The sequence below is a fragment of the Arachis stenosperma genome, chromosome 6, assembly GCF_014773155.1.
Source record: "Arachis stenosperma cultivar V10309 chromosome 6, arast.V10309.gnm1.PFL2, whole genome shotgun sequence".
Taxonomy (NCBI): domain Eukaryota; kingdom Viridiplantae; phylum Streptophyta; class Magnoliopsida; order Fabales; family Fabaceae; genus Arachis; species Arachis stenosperma.
In genome coordinates, this window is record NC_080382.1 from 133,382,125 (window position 1) to 133,398,296 (window position 16,172).

At 34.1% G+C, this 16,172-nt stretch overlaps 1 protein-coding gene across 4 annotated transcripts; it reads left to right on the top strand.

The window, feature by feature from the left end:
- Positions 1-1,085: 1,085 nt before the first annotated feature.
- On the top strand, positions 1,086-13,076 carry LOC130935017 (DNA repair protein UVH3). 4 transcript variants are annotated; one of them, XM_057864556.1, is made up of 21 exons: positions 1,086-1,277; positions 1,390-1,640; positions 2,248-2,399; positions 2,485-2,574; positions 2,668-2,782; positions 3,396-3,470; positions 4,108-4,283; positions 4,365-4,488; positions 4,893-4,970; positions 5,054-5,107; positions 5,590-5,774; positions 5,890-7,007; positions 7,113-7,238; positions 7,323-7,594; positions 8,315-8,509; positions 8,595-8,680; positions 8,967-9,219; positions 9,346-9,482; positions 10,114-10,198; positions 10,623-11,186; positions 11,994-13,073. In XM_057864556.1, the coding sequence occupies exons 1-21, from the start codon at positions 1,190-1,192 to the stop codon at positions 12,684-12,686; spliced, it is 4,917 nt and encodes a 1,638-aa protein (XP_057720539.1). In that variant the 5' UTR covers positions 1,086-1,189; the 3' UTR covers positions 12,687-13,073. The 4 variants fall into 4 exon arrangements, with proteins under 4 accessions (XP_057720539.1, XP_057720536.1, XP_057720538.1 ...); XM_057864553.1 differs by having other exon boundaries at positions 5,890-7,238; positions 11,994-13,074; XM_057864555.1 differs by lacking the exon at positions 3,396-3,470 and having other exon boundaries at positions 5,890-7,238; positions 11,994-13,074.
- Positions 13,077-16,172: the final 3,096 nt, after the last annotated feature.

Consider the following 16,172-nt stretch of genomic DNA (forward strand, 5'->3'; position numbering starts at 1 on the left):
CCATTTTTTGCCCTCATTACACCTCTGTTACATACATTGTCAACATGCACGCATCATCACTTCACCCTTACTACAAACTACAGAAATTTCAGGAGTCAGGAGGGCGATCTTACCTTGAAAGGAAGGCAGCGGTGCTAACCTCCACGGTAACCTTCTTTCTTGCCTCCGACCGCTCACTCACCGAACGCCGATTGCTCTTCTACGTAGTGCAATTTTTGGAGGGAGAAATAGGGGAGGGGTTTTGATCGTCTTCGTGTTATGTGTATTGCGTGGGTGAGTTGTGCTTAGTTTCGAAAGGTTGGGGAGAAACGGCTGCGTTTTGGGCTCTGGGGACATATTTGTCCTCTTTTACAAAGCCCAGCCGACGTGGCAACCCGTTAAGGCCAGGTCAGCGCCACGGAGCCACGTCACTGTTTTCCGTCAACCTTGAACGGAGACGCTCAAACGGAGGGGTGAAAACGTCTACTTTTTAACGGGGTCAGGGACATTTAAGTATTTCCTAATCCTCGGGGACTAAAATGTCCGCCAAAACAAAGGTCAGGGACGAAATTGTCCTTTACTCTTATTTTATTTATTTGTGTGTTTGTGGTTATGGACTAAGGGCTTGTTTGGGTGAGCTTTTAAGAAAAGATCTTTTTTGAGTTATCTTTTTTTAAAAGATCTTATAGAGAAGTAAAAATAATTTTTTGTTTGGATATCTCATATAAAAAAGGTCTTTTTATCTATCAATTATGTTTGTGTATAACAATATAAAAATATTTTTTTGTTTATTTATTACATGAAAAATATCTTTTTTTTAAGAAAAAAAATTTTTTAAAAAAAGATGTAAATTACAACTTCTCAAAAAAAATCATTTTTTGATTTTACTAGTACTTTTACTTTTACTATTAGAAATTTATCAAATACATTAAAAATAAAAAAGGTCTTTTTTTATTAAAAAAAATCTTTCTTTTTTTTTACAAAATAATGGCACCCAAACATCAAAAACATGAACTAAAGGACGACCCGTTTCAACAAACGACCGACTCAAATATGATTAACTGTATCCCCTTTGGCACGGCAACTGCATCAGTAAAGATAAAAAAACCAAATTGGTAGTTGAGACTTTTGACACAAATTAATCACGACAGAGGGAATTTGAGACTAAGCAGTAAGAAGAAGCAGAAGCAGAAGCGTCTGCCGCAAGACAATGGGTGTCCACGGTCTCTGGGAACTGCTCGCCCCGGTTGGCCGCCGCGTCTCCGTCGAGACCCTCGCCGGAAAAACCCTTGCAGTCGGTACGCCCTCGTAAAACCCTGTCCCCTATTTTTCGCTACTTCTTTTTCCCGTTGTTCGCTCCATTATTGAACGAATAAACAACGCCACGACCCTTCGCTCTTTCTTCTGCAGATGCGAGCATATGGATGGTGCAATTTATGAAGGCGATGCGCGATGAGAAGGGCGAAATGGTTCGAAACGCTCACTTGCTGGGCTTCTTTCGTCGAATTTGCAAGCTCTTGTTCCTCAGGACAAAGCCAGTCTTCGTCTTCGACGGCGGAACCCCCGCCCTAAAGCGCCGCACCGTCATCGCCCGCCGCAGGCAGCGTGAGAACGCCCAAGCCAAAGTCCGCAAGACTGCAGAGAAATTACTTCTCAATCACGTAAGGCTTCTAAAAAATTATAATAAATTGCGAGCTTGGATAGTGAAGTCAATTTTTGTTTCCACCCTTGGGCTAAACCACTTTTACTCCCTGCTGTGTAGTGTCGAAGTTATTTGGATCTTGATAGTGATTGTTTTCAGGCTTTGCTATGCCTCAGTTATTGAATCAAATGCTTTTCACCTTGATCCTTTACGGCGTCCTGCATACATTGAGTTTTGTTAGGACACTTGAACTCAATTATGTCTCGGCTAGCAAAGTATTGAAATTGAAAATTCAATTACGCTGAAAAAGTTGAAAATATGTAAATTTTTACTTCAAAAAGGTTAAAAATAAGTCATCTCTAATTCTATACAGATGGGGTCCTAGTGTTGGATTGAAAATTTTCCTGATTTTATGCATTACGAATGTCTGAGAATTGTGGGCTGAGTCTTTCTGTGTGCTGTGCTTGTAGTTAGTTTAAAATTTAGACACATAAATACAGGTCATTTGTTCTAATGGCTGAGTAGGTAAAGAATTAATGGTGCATTTTGTCTAAGTTACTGGCTTCATGTATTCTGTCACCCTCACCTTCTGTTTTTTCGTTTTCCTTTTCAACTTTGCTCTATAGTTAAAGGCATTGAGGTTGAAAGAAGTTGCTGATGACATTAAGAACCAGAGGCTGCAGCAGAAGAGTGATGCCAAGGGATGCAAAAAACCTGATCGGATGGACTTTGTCGATAGTGATCCGGGAAAAAGTAACATGAAAGAGATAAATGAAATGTAAGCAACATCTGTTGTTGTAAATCGTTAAAGCTTTCTTTTGTGTGAGGTATACTTGCCTCATTATTTAAAATCATTCATTTAGGTCTTCAGCTAAACTTGCAGCTACAGAGGCAGGAAATTTCTTGCAAGAAGTTGTGTCAAGAAGTCGCAACCAGGAGGAACTTGATGAAATGTAATCCATGTATATAACATATTTACTGAAATGAAGGGGGCCAATCGTGAATACCACTGTTAAACGTTTTGATGTTTGCATGACTTAATTTAGGTTGGCAGCATCTATATCTGCAGAGGAGAATGGAATGCTAGCCGGGAAAGAAGTGCCATCTACTGTACCTAATACTTCAGAGGAGAAATTTGACACAGATGGAGAATTGATACTGGTAAATTTTGCAAATTTAGAAGATGGATTGATTAGAAGTAGCCCTTACTATCATATGACCCATTGTTGATTGTAGCTTGTATTGTACCTTTCGTAGTGTTAGACACTGGAATAAGAAGACAATTTAAAGAAAAGGTACTGGATTATTATTGGTGGGGCCCAACAATGTGTTTGAGAAACCCATGAATCATTTGTATGACACGGGACTTTTAATGGTTCCTTGACCTCTTCCAAAACTCATGAAGTGACTAGACCTTCCCTCTTCTGTTTCCAGTTGTATGTAATGACGAAACTTACTTCCCAACAACCTCTATAATAACCTCTAATTGACTATTTGACTTCCCAATCTTCTACTCTCTAGCTGCCTCCTTCTCTGATCCTATTTACAGTTGGCCTTGGGGATTATGTTTTATTGTGGCCCTCTTTGTTTTCTCCTGGCATGAACTTGCTTCACTCCTAAACACCTTTAAAGTAAATATCAGAGCTATAATGGGGAATAAGGCCATATTTGTTCTTCTATATTAGTTGTGACATTCTAAAGTGGTTATTTGTCAATGTTTATCCTTCTGCACTTCTTGCTGTCTCATCTATATTTTCTTTTTCTTCTCCTGCAGCCTTGTGACAATGAAGTAGATTTAGCTGTTTTAGCTGCTTTACCACAGTCAATGCAACTTGATATTCTTGCACAGGTCAGTTTTTTTTACATATATTTAGGATGATGATACAAGGAAGGAGGAAAAATGATCCTCCCAACAAAAAATTAAAACAAAAGATTAGTAAAGTGTAGCTTTCCAATCTCTCAACATGTTTGAGGGAAGTCCTCTAAAGAGATCATGAGCTTTACACCATATAGAAGGCCAGTGTCTAATTGTACCTTAAAAATGAATTATCTGAAAACTAAAATTAGAGGTGCGAGAATCGCACATGCTCAAATACTCCTGAAAGTGGCATATACTGCCCAATGCCACAAAGATTTGCTTCTTACCTGCTACCAAAACTTGTGAACCTTGTCAATAGAACTTATCTAAGGATGCTCACCCAAGAATCTTTTTGAAGATGCTAAAGTATCCAGAGAGTTAGCCATTGAACAACATTTTGGATGATATTCTTTACAGCTTGTATTTTTATATTTTTTCTTATTTATTATATTGCAATGAAGGAACTGATAAAACATTTCAAAGATTATTCTCTCGTAGAATGTGTGTGCTTGTGCACTCTATCTTGAAAATATCATCTTCCTTTTACTTGCTTGTGTCATTTTCTCTTTTTATGTATTGTATTTCATCAGGTTTAAATGTAACCTTTCAGCATTTATGCTTGTAACAGCTTAAAGGAAAGAAAACAAAAGCACCAGTGGAAGATGAACTGCAGAACCAACGTGAGGTCAATGATAGGGGCAAGGGTAAGGGGATTCTGTTTAGAGAAAGTGACTTGGGTGGTTGTAGCTCAAAATGTGACAATGTGATATCAACAAATGACAATCAAGACAAAATTGATGAAATGTAAGCTGCATGATTTGTCAAAATTTTGACACAGTAGCATTTTAGCTTGGTTATAAAGTATTTTGTCTTGGAGTTTATTAGGTTAGCAGCCTCTATTGCTGCGGAGGGCATTGCAAAGTCTATGAGTAATGCATCAACTTTTTTTGAGGCTTCAGCCATTGAGGAAGAGGATGGTGACTATGATGAAGATGAAGAGATGATACTGGTCAGCTTATATTTCTATGCGTCAATTATGATATTTCATGTGTGTGTTTTATTCTCATAGTTCAGGAAACTGCTCTTAGTCATTACCTAATTTGGCAATGTTAACATATCCACAAGGATTTAAAACTTCACGCATGCACAAGTGAAGAAGCTGTTCCTAAAAATCTAGTGATGTTTGGGGAAAAAATAAAGATTGCTAGCTAAAGAATAGTTTTAAGTGAATGCACTTCTCAACAATAACTTTTAAGTGGATCCATCCAAACATAAATTGATTTTCATATATTTGATTATTTAAAAAAGTTATGTTGATAATTAATTATTAAAATAATTTGAATCTCAGGGTTTCCAAACGCATACTAAGAGTAATGTTTGTGTGAATCATATGCTTGGATGTCGTTTTTGCAGCCTGCAATGCATGGTGGAGTTGATCCAGCTGTTCTGGCTTCTTTACCTCCATCAATGCAACTGGATCTCCTAGTTCAGGTAATTGAGCTCATAAAGTATTGTCTATAGCCTAAGTACCGTTACATTAATTCTGATGTCGTTGTTGAATAATTATTCTGCAGATAAGAGAGCGATTAATTGCAGAGAATCGACAAAAGTATCAAAAAGTAAAGAAGGTTGGTAAAAGAATTCATATTTATTTTTTCATGCATTGAAATAAATGTAAATACCCATGCCCAAAATTAAAGTTGCAATTGTCATGAATAGTGCTGTGTACTTTTAGACACTGATCCTGTTCGACTTATGTCGGTATATGTTGGGTAAAATGTGGCTACTGTTTGATTGGAGACCTGGTATTATTTAGGGTTGTATTCGGTTTGGACTGATTTTGAAGCAGATAATCGCATATGGGCATAGTGCAAGTGCCTGATGGGGTGATTTTATTTTCTGCCTATAGCAACTGTTGTTAACTCTTTTCATTTTGGTAGAATCCCACATTGCCTAGAGATAAGTCCTAGATGGCCTTTGTAAGAGCTTGTACATTCGTCACCTCATGAGCTAACTTTCTGGAGTTTAGTTTAGGCTTACTCAATTCCAGTAGAAGTAACTTTCCTCATTACCATGTGCTTAATGTATGTGATCTGACTGGCCCTTTCAGGATCCTGCAAAATTTTCTGAGCTACAAATAGAAGCTTACCTTAAAACAGTTGCTTTTCGACGAGAGATAGATGAAGTGCAAAAAGCTGCTGCTGGAAGAGGAGTAGGGGGTATCCAAACTTCACGGATTGCATCTGAAGCCAACAGGGAGTACATATTCTCATCATCTTTTACTGGTGACAAACAGTGAGTAATCTTATTTTCAGTATTTGGTAGTCCTTCTCCTATGAATTAAATATGATGTCTGGTGGAGTTTTCATGTAAAGAACTTCCTTAATCTTTGCATTCTTAAATATCACAGAGAACTTGCATCAAGCAGAGCAGAGAAAAATGATGATGCTCATCGTAAGGCTCAAGGAACACATCCTGTGGAGAATCTTGCTAATATTATTGCATCAGCTGGTTCTAATACTACAAGTGGATTGGTTTGCAATGAACCTAGTGAATCTGTTGATGAAAGAATTCAGACCTTCCTAGATGAGAGGGGTCAATTTCGAGTTAGCAGATCAAGAGCTATGGGGATGCGTATGACCCGAGATTTGCAAAGAAATTTGGACTTGATGAAGGAGATTGAGCTGGAAAGAACACATATCAACAAGGCTTCAAATATTGATGCAATTTTGAGTGCAGAGAATAATGGTCCATCAAAAAGTTCTGGGACCAATTCTGTTGGTAAATTAAAAACTATGAATGTTGATCTAGTTGGTGAGTGTGCACAAAATGAGCAATCTGTCTTTGACAAGGATACTTCTATAGAGGTATCCTTTGAATACGATAGCAAGAATGCACTCATTGATGCTGAAGATGAAATATTTGCTAATTTAGTAGGAGGAAATTCAGGGACAGTATTTCATGCTGATGGAACTCCAGCAAAAGAACATCCTTCTAATTCAGATTCAGATTGTGACTGGGAGGAAGGAATTGTTGAAGGGAAGAATACCTTCATTCCTGGAAATAATAAAGTGGAATGGAATTCTTCTGTTGCTGAAGGGGATAATAATGATGAGAGTGAAGTAGAATGGGAGGAAGGAGCTTGTGATGGTGATAAAAGTACCATATGTTGCCCATCTGAGACTGGGAAAAAGCCAACTCGAGGACAATTGGAGGAGGAGTCTAATTTGCAGGAAGCAATTAGGAGAAGTCTTGAGACTATAGGAGATGGAGAGCTTAAGCACCTATCATCTGTAGATGAGCATTCAAATGCTGATGAGAAAAAATTGGATTATGGATTAACCCATGGTGATTATTTGGATGTTTCTGGTGCAATGACTTTAAATGATGAAGATGCATTTCTGAAGATCAAAAATAGTATGGCTGTTTCATCTTCTCCAAGGGAAGATGGTTCTAAACAAAATATATTTCATGGAAATGTGGATGCCGATGGTTATGTCAACTCCCAAACTTCTGATTTTCCTAGGGGTCAGTCAAAGTCATATGTAGCTTCTATTTCTAGTAACCTGGATATATTGATTGAAAAGCCTAATGTACTGAATAGATGCTCTCATTCTGAATATTCGACTTCAGATGCAAATATGATGAAGGACAATGACCATATGGCTGCAGAACAATTGTTGGATAAACATTGTGATGATACTAAGGTGTCTTCCGATGGCAAAAATGTTTCCAAGGATAATCCACTTGGTTCCACTGGTAAGGAGAAACCTAACTATAATAATGAATCTCAGCCATTGATTAATTCTGATGATAATACCAAGTTTGCCACTCCTTTGACAGAATCATCCTTGAAGGGATCAACAGAAAATGTTGATATTGGGCCAAAGTTAGCTGCAGTGGACAATGATGGAAGCTTCAGAGGAGAAAGAAATATTGATCTTGTGAAAAATGCAGTTAACACCTCAGGAGATTTTCCAGCACATGTAGACGAGGTTAGATTGGAGGAGGAAATACGAATACTTGGTCAAGAATATATAAACCTTGAAAATGAGCAGAAGAAACTTGAAAGAAATGCAGAATCTGTCAACAGTGAATTGTTCACAGAATGTCAGGTGTGTACTGAAACTTATGCATACAAGAGCAATATATTTTCATGACTTGAATATTGCTTTGTCAAAATGGCTACTGTTGTGTTTTCCACTCTTCACTTAAATTTGGTATTCTGCTATGGACTCAGATATCCACTAAACTCTTGAATGATGATTTTGGTGTAAACTGTGTATAACGTATCATTGAGGTATAATTTGTATTTTGTACTTTTGTATTTGCATCTTGTGGTGCAATTTGATATACACAGTTTTTGTATATATAGTTTTTTTTAACTTAAAAAAAAAACTTCCAAGAATAAGTTGATAAGTTATCAGTATTGATAAAACTAGGATTCTTATGTTTCGGAGAAGAAATGTTTCTGGCATATAATTGGAGCGATTAAGTTAAAATAGCCAGTGAATCAATTTCTAGTCTCTTTGAACTCCCCGCATGGTTTGTTGAATTATAATGCTGGAGGCTAAACATCAGTTTAATGTGTTTCCTTTTTGATGCTATTCAAACACCATTTCATCAATGCAGGTAAAGTACATTAATTGGTCATGGCATTATACTTTGTATATAATTGTTAAAATGTTTATTGATATGATAATTTAATTAAGTTATGATCATCAATATCGAGTTTAATATTTGCTTCTCCTCTTTTGTTTTCTCATTCCGTATATCTGTATCTCTCTCCAAGTTTCTTGTGATCTCTTATGACTCTAAAGAATATGTTGTTGTAGGAATTACTGCAAATGTTTGGTTTGCCATATATTATTGCCCCAATGGAAGCTGAGGCACAGTGTGCTTTCTTGGAAACTGCAAAACTGGTTGATGGTGTTATAACTGATGATTCTGATGTCCTTCTATTTGGAGCTCGTAATGTTTACAAGAATATATTTGATGATCGCAAATATGTAGAGACATACTTCATGGAGGTATGGATTCATGCAGTGCTCTTAAATAAACTTATATTGCAAACAATCTTATTTTAACGTTTTTTTTTTATCATTTCTGGTTCAGGACATTGAGAAGGAACTTGGATTGAGCAGGGAAAAATTAGTACGCATGGCACTACTACTTGGGAGTGATTATACTGAAGGTGTAAGGTATGACAACCAGAACCTTGCCATTTCTAGAGCATAGTTATGCCTAGTTGTTGCAGTGCCTTCATGAGATGTTTTTAAAGGTCTATATTTGATTTGTTTCTATTATTTACTTCATATTAGAGTGAGAAGTACTGGATGATACTACAGGAAAAAAAAAAAAAAAAAGAAATTTATGATACTTTATGTATAGATATCCCTTGTATCTTGTAGTAGGTTTTTGGCGGCGTGCTTGGTGTAGATTCCACTTTTTTGCAGTTTACCAGATCAGTGTTTAATGTTAATGTAGTGGCATTGGGATTGTCAATGCTATTGAGGTTGTGAATGCGTTCCCTGAGAAAGATGGCCTCTTGAAATTCCGCCAGTGGGTTGAATCACCAGATCCCACCATTCTTGGATGGTTGAATACAAAGGGTGGATCAAATACAAGAAAGAAAGGATCAAAAGAGCCTTCATCAGATCAAATTAATAGTCATATTAAGGAACAAGAGGATTCGCTGGATTGTGACCAAGAAATCAAGCAAACCTTTTTTGAGAAACATGTAATTGATTTCCTGCTTACATGGTTTTTTTGGTTTAAATAATATATTGAAGGACAATTTCACTTTTAATGTTTTGACTTTGTATGGGAGTATGTGACTATTTTCATCTTCTTCTGTTTTAAATAGAGAAATGTTAGCAAGAATTGGCATATTCCATCTTCTTTTCCAAGTGAAACAGTTATATCTGCTTATTATTCTCCACAAGTTGACAAGTCAACCGAGCCTGTCACCTGGGGAAAGCCAGATCATCTTGTTCTTCGAAAGTAAGTTTATATTCCTCATTGCTATACCTCTTACGTCAACCAAATGAGCATTTGTTTCACTGCTGATTATATATGACTTTGGATGAGCCTTGAAAGGAGAGTATATGATAGAATAATATCTCATTTTTTATCATTCTGAGCTATTAACAGTACTTTCCTTCAAATGTTCACAATTTCAACAGGGTGTTTTGGTGTATTTTTCACATGCCCATTAGCCTGTTGAGCTTCCTTAAAGAAAGGGCTATTCTTTATTTTATTTCTCCTTGCAGATAAAATGCTTAATTCTGGCTGTGTATTCAGGGGAATTCAGATTGTTTGATGGGACATCAGGCTTTATGTTAAGCTTTTTTGTTTTTTTTTTGTTTTTCTTTTTCTGGTCTACTACCTGTTATTTCTGTGATATGGAGTTCAATCGTCAATACTTTGTGTGATGCTTTGGCATGAGGGCACTACAGTAGTCTTCACAGAAATTGTGTGTGTGTGTGTTTATCAATTCACTCTGAATATGATTATTCTAGATCGTAACTTTTGAGATTACGAATATTATATGGATCAGGCATTCTGAGAGTTCTAAGTTATTTCGAATATGCATTGTGTATTCCTTGAATTCTGAGTTCTGTTCTCTACACAGATTGTGCTGGGAGAAATTTGGGTGGACTAGCCAGAAAGCAGATGAATTACTATTACCTGTTTTAAAGGAATATAACAAACATGAGGTTAGAGGCTTGCATTGACACCCCCGTGTTCTTCTCTTTCCCTTTTTCCTCATCTATTCTAGGTTCTCCATGGTTGCCGAGACTAAATTGTTATTTGGGTAGTTTTATTAATATGTGTCATAGCATATCATATGTTAAGGCACAAAAGATAAAAGTGCTATAAAATGAGTAATACAAGGTAATAAAGATTCCAAAGCATTTAGTATTTTTCTCTTTAATTCAATTGATTACTTAATATTATGAATTTTTTTCCTTTTGCACGTGTCATTAGGCCACACATAAAGAAAACCCCTTTCATTTTCTTTGTAATAAAGGATGACACTAATTGCCCATTAAAGGCAAGCGAGCTAATTATCAATTATCTATTGTCCTGTTTATATTCCGTCTTATAGATACCTTATATTAGTTGAACCTTTTAATACAGACTCAACTGCGTTTGGAAGCGTTTTATAGTTTCAATGAACGATTTGCAAAAATTCGTAGCAAGAGAATTAAGAAAGCTGTAAAAGGGATTACTGGTAAGCAGCCTTCAGAATTGAAAGATGATTTCAACAGTGGCAAGAGTAGGAGAGGAAATCATCTAGAATCTGAGGACAAAAATTTTGAGAATCTAAAGGCGACAAAGGAAAGTCTTGAAAGTTTGAAGAAACCTAAAGTGAAAGAATCAAGGAAAAGGAAGAATGATGGAGACACTCTTGGGAAGGCAATGTCAAAGAGAAAGACAATCATTGATGGTCCTTCTTCAGCTTCTGGTATGTCTGCAGTGGAGAATTTACAGCCGGGTACTGAGTCTGAAAAAGACCAAAGTGATAGTAATCCATTGATTTCAAATAGAAGTGGGAGGGGCAGAGGAAGAGGCAGAAGTTTGGCAGTAAAACATGGAAGGAAAAAGGAAAGTCTCATTTATCAATCATCTGGAACGTCATCTTCCAGTAGCGACACTGATGATCATGTTGATATGTCAAAAGTTCCTCAAGAGGTTCGAAGGGTAAGATTCATGCTCGCCCTTCAAATTTATGATATACAAATATATTCTTGATTGTTCATTCTGAGTTGTTTCTTTGTTGGAGGCCTTATAGTTAATTATTAGTTAACGTAAAAAAAAAAAGAAAAATAATTATGCTTTGGTGCTTTTAAATCCTGTGATGCCTGTAACCATATTGTTAGCTGGGTCTGGTGGTAGATGAAAATGACCAAGAAAGGAACTCTACAAACCTTGATGGAACTTATTTGAATAAATTGTCAATATCTATCTTAATTTGGTTCTAGATGTTATTGTTTCCATTTGGCCATTTTAATTCTTCTGATAATGTTAGAATCTTTCCTTAGTTGATTTAAGCATATGTGGAGGTCTTTAAAGACATAGAGTTGAATAGAGACAGAGATAAAGAGAGAAATAGAAAAACCATAGGTAAAATTATAAAAAAAAACGCTTTAGGCTTTAGTGGTTTGAATGGAAACATTATTTACAGCATGACATTGAATCAGTTGATTCATCTAGCTGACTCCACAACCCACTAGTAGTGTAGTGGTGAGGGGTTTGAATAGTATGCATGAGGTTGTTCAAACTTTGTTGTCAATATTCCTAAAAAACTTGGCCAACTCCGCGGGACGCGGCATAATTGCTGTTATTTCTTCAACATATCCTGGTTTCATCTACAAAATGAAAGACACTTTTATTTTATGGAAAGTAAAGTGAAAAGAGTCTTCTATTTAAGCGATACTCTTAGGTTTTTAATGTGATTTAGTCAAATGGAATTAAAAAGGTTCCACTTACATTTTGTGCAATTTACAGTCCTCACGTTCCAGAAAACCTGTCAATTATTCACTTGAGAACCTAGAAGATGAAGAACTCAATGAGTTGTTTGATACGAGGAATCAATCATCCTTGTGTGAAGAGAATTTATCTGATATTCCTGGTGCATGTGGGGATTCTGCAACTGGTTTAAGCAGAGGTAAAGAGAGTGATATGATAAGTAGTGCTCCAACCAGGAACTTCCCTAGAGACGATCTTGGGTCGGAAGGTCAATTTTTCACGGATGCTGATGAAACTACTCATCCAGATCCAGGAATTGGTGATGGTGATATTACTGTTAATGCTGACTCTTGTGATGACTACCTTAAACTAGGAGGTGGTTTTTGTTTAGATGATAGTGATGAACCTAGCAATCAGAATGCAGTTGATGGTGTCAATACTGCTGATACTGAAGGATTTCTGCACTGTTCTGTTATGATGGATGAGACTGACCATCATAAAAATGGTTCTGAGATATTATTTTCAGGCACCGATAATGCTCGCAGCGAGATGCAAGAGGGACGCAATGCCTACAATGTTGACAACGAGCCAAATGATAACCTTCCAAATCTTAGTGCCAATGATCAAAATGAAATGGGGGTCTCTGTACCTGAGAATGTTAATCATAATAATGGAAACTACAATGGGGCATTTAGTGCAATGCCATTTTTGAGGAAAAAAAGGAAGAAGTAGAATCTTTCTAGCTTTGAATGTCGTAGGTTTTTGTGAATATTTCTAGATTACTGACTATATTAAATTTTACCCTCCAAGTTGTTCCTTTTAAATTATTTATGTTCTATTTTACTTGCTGGGGAAGAGTTCTTGAAAACGCTGGCTTCATATCTCATGCCTCTTATGTTATGCTGAAAGTTATTGCTATTTAATTTATGTCATCATCACCAGAGAAAGGGCAGTGCTTTATGAACACCATTGTCTCAACCACTATATAAGTTCTCTACAAATGTGATTATAAATGTGAATTTGATTTGATCTTGATTATTAACGTGATTTGATTACACTAAGTTGTAAGCATTGGAATACTGGAATGCGATGAATTAAAGTTGCATTCGCGTAGTATATGCCTATCAGTCCAATCCACCATTTGATTTTCTATTTGGTTTCAGATTTTTAATACACATTTTATAAATAATAAAAAGAAAACAGCTGACTTATATACTAATTTTTTTTGACATTCTATTAATATTTATACACATATACGTATATATAAGTTAGTATAATTAACACTTATATTTACCAAAATCCATATATAGGTTGACAAAGAGTTTGAGTACATGAGTTATTATATTATGCATCTCTTAATGAGCGTGGGCTGTATGTATTATTTAACAAAAAAATATTGGCTACCGATGAGAGTCAAAAGTATAAAAATGATTTTGGATTGATATAAAATAAAATTTTATAGATGATATTTACAGTATATAAGTTACTAATCTAACGATAGGTTTTGTAAAAGAAAAAAAAAAGTTAAAGGATCATTAAAATTTATTATTTTTGATCTATTAATATTTAAAAATATAAAATAAAATATGTTGTTGGATTACTACTTTACCGGACTAATAGAATTAGACTAAAAAAATTGAGTTGATGATTAAATGATAACAAAAAACAATCAATTTTCATGGTTCTCTAACATTTTTCAAAAAAAGTTACACCCATGAAAAAAATTGTTAAACAGTATCAAATTTAGTTAAATTTATATTAGTTTTATTTTAGAATTTAATTTTGATGCACTGATACATTCATGTAATTATATTTGTTTTTTTTATAAACATTCACATAATTAATATAAAAAATAATTATTTTTATTAATATATATTATATAATTAGATATACGTATAAAATTATTTTATATTCAGAATGCATCAAAATTAAATTCTTGTTTTATTCTATGTAGTTACTGATATATCAGTTGAGATCAATTAACACTGGGATAGGTGCAAAAAACATAGTATGCCTAGTTGGGCCAGTGGCCACCACCTTTTGGTGACACATGTTTTTATTTTAAAAATTTATGAAATGAAAAATATAAACCAAAAAAAGTTTTGTGAAATATGTTTTTTTGGTATATTGATAATTGAAAATAAGAATTAACTTCTAAAATGATATTTAAACTTTTTACTATCAAAATTGTCTTATTGTACATAATAAAACTAGTTAAAATCTATGTTTGCTGTGAAATAAGTATCACTCCTAATAATAGATAGCAGATGCTTCTTTCTCCAATTTTTTTTTTTTTAAAAGATAACATTACACGTAGCTTTTAAATTGAACCTAACTAAAATTTACATCAAACTTGAGACAAATAAATCATCTAATTTGGTGAAATTTTCTACCCTATAAACTAGTTACTCTATTTTAGAAGTTAATTTTTTTTTGTTCTTATACTACACATACTCACCGCATTCATACACACTAAAAGAATATTCTATATAAAATGAAGAAGGTAACTCAGGTTAAAATAAACACCCAATTAAAATATGACATATCAGAGAGAATAACTTACATATTACTTTAGAGAAAGTAGAGTAGCATTCACTTTTTATTTTATTAGGCCAATTTTAAAGCTCACTATTTACATTATTTACAAAAATTATTATCTATTTAATAAAATTCATTCTATATTTCACTCCTGATATTTGAATTTGGTGTAATTTAATAAAAGGCCTACAAATTCTTCATCGATGTCAACTCTCAACTGCAAATGTAATTATGTTTTTTTGGTCTACCAAAAGTAATTATATTTTATATTTAATTGAGAGAGAAAACAAAAATTTTGGCGGAGTTCAACTCACCAATTTGTTTGGCAAAAATCTAATAGTATTCTAAAATCAATTACTAAAATTAGTCACTAATATATTTATATATAAATATATATAATTTAATTTATATTTAATATATATTTAAATTTTAATATATATTTTATATTAATAATTAATTTTAGTGATTAATTTTAATTTTAACGTAACATAGTCGTTCTTTTGGTGGTTGCCCAGTACATCTCCCAAAAAAATATCGAATTATTAGACAACTATAAAATAATTAATCATTAAGACAAAGTATGCAGTTACTCTATGGTATTAGATCCCCAATTCCTCATGTATCGCCAAATCTTACTATCTTCGGCAAATAATCCAAACGGAAAATCGCACCTGAACTGCTGAACCTAACATTTTGAAAATCCTGACACAAAGCGTACAAGTTTGAACAAATAATAATATCTGGCCACTCAGCTTCACACCAACGCCATTATATGTGTTTCTTTCACTTTAGTCAAACACTCTAAATCTCAAGTAATGAGTAGCTTAATACGCTATAACTTTTTATTGGTTTCGAAATGAGTAAACCAACAAAAATGCATCACATTGGGAATTCACGAATTTCTTCCATGTGAGTTTTTTTTTTCCCTTCAATTCTTTATCCAACACGTAATTAAACTATTTACTATTCATTTTGGGGTCTTACTAACAGTAATATTTGTCTTACAGACATATTTTAAGAATACTGTAAATAAAGAGAAGCAGCTAAGATTGAGAAGCCTTCAGATTACGTTATGATAAAAATAAGAGACTAAATTCGAAAAAAAATTTGTGTATAATTAAGTGTGAATTTAAATTATTTAGAATGATATTATATAAAAATGTATTTATAGGTGTTAAGAGAATTGTAATAATAAAAACGTAATATTCTATAATAAATATTCAGATATATTAAATAATTTAAGTTTTTTTAAAAATAAAATAAAAAAATTATTATTTTTTCAAACTCCAGTTTTCAACTTTAATTTCTCAAATATGATTTGTTTGTAGTAAGTTCGTCTTACTCCCAACGAACTCCACTCAAATCTTTCAAAACTCTTTTTTTAATCCATATCATCGTCTCCAAAATAGTATATAGATCTCCAAACAGTATATAGGAGTACACAAAAATACACAAACAACAAACATGACTTCTTCAAGGATTATTTTAATTATAAATTAAAAAAAAAAGCCTTATTTAACAATGACAACCAAACCATTATCATTGTCTCCAAAAATACACAGGTACACCGGAATAAGTCATATTTAATAAAAAAAATTTTAATTATAAATTGAAAAAATAACTATTTTCCAAAAATAAAATACCACTTATTCCTGTGTATTCTTGTATATTCTTATGCAG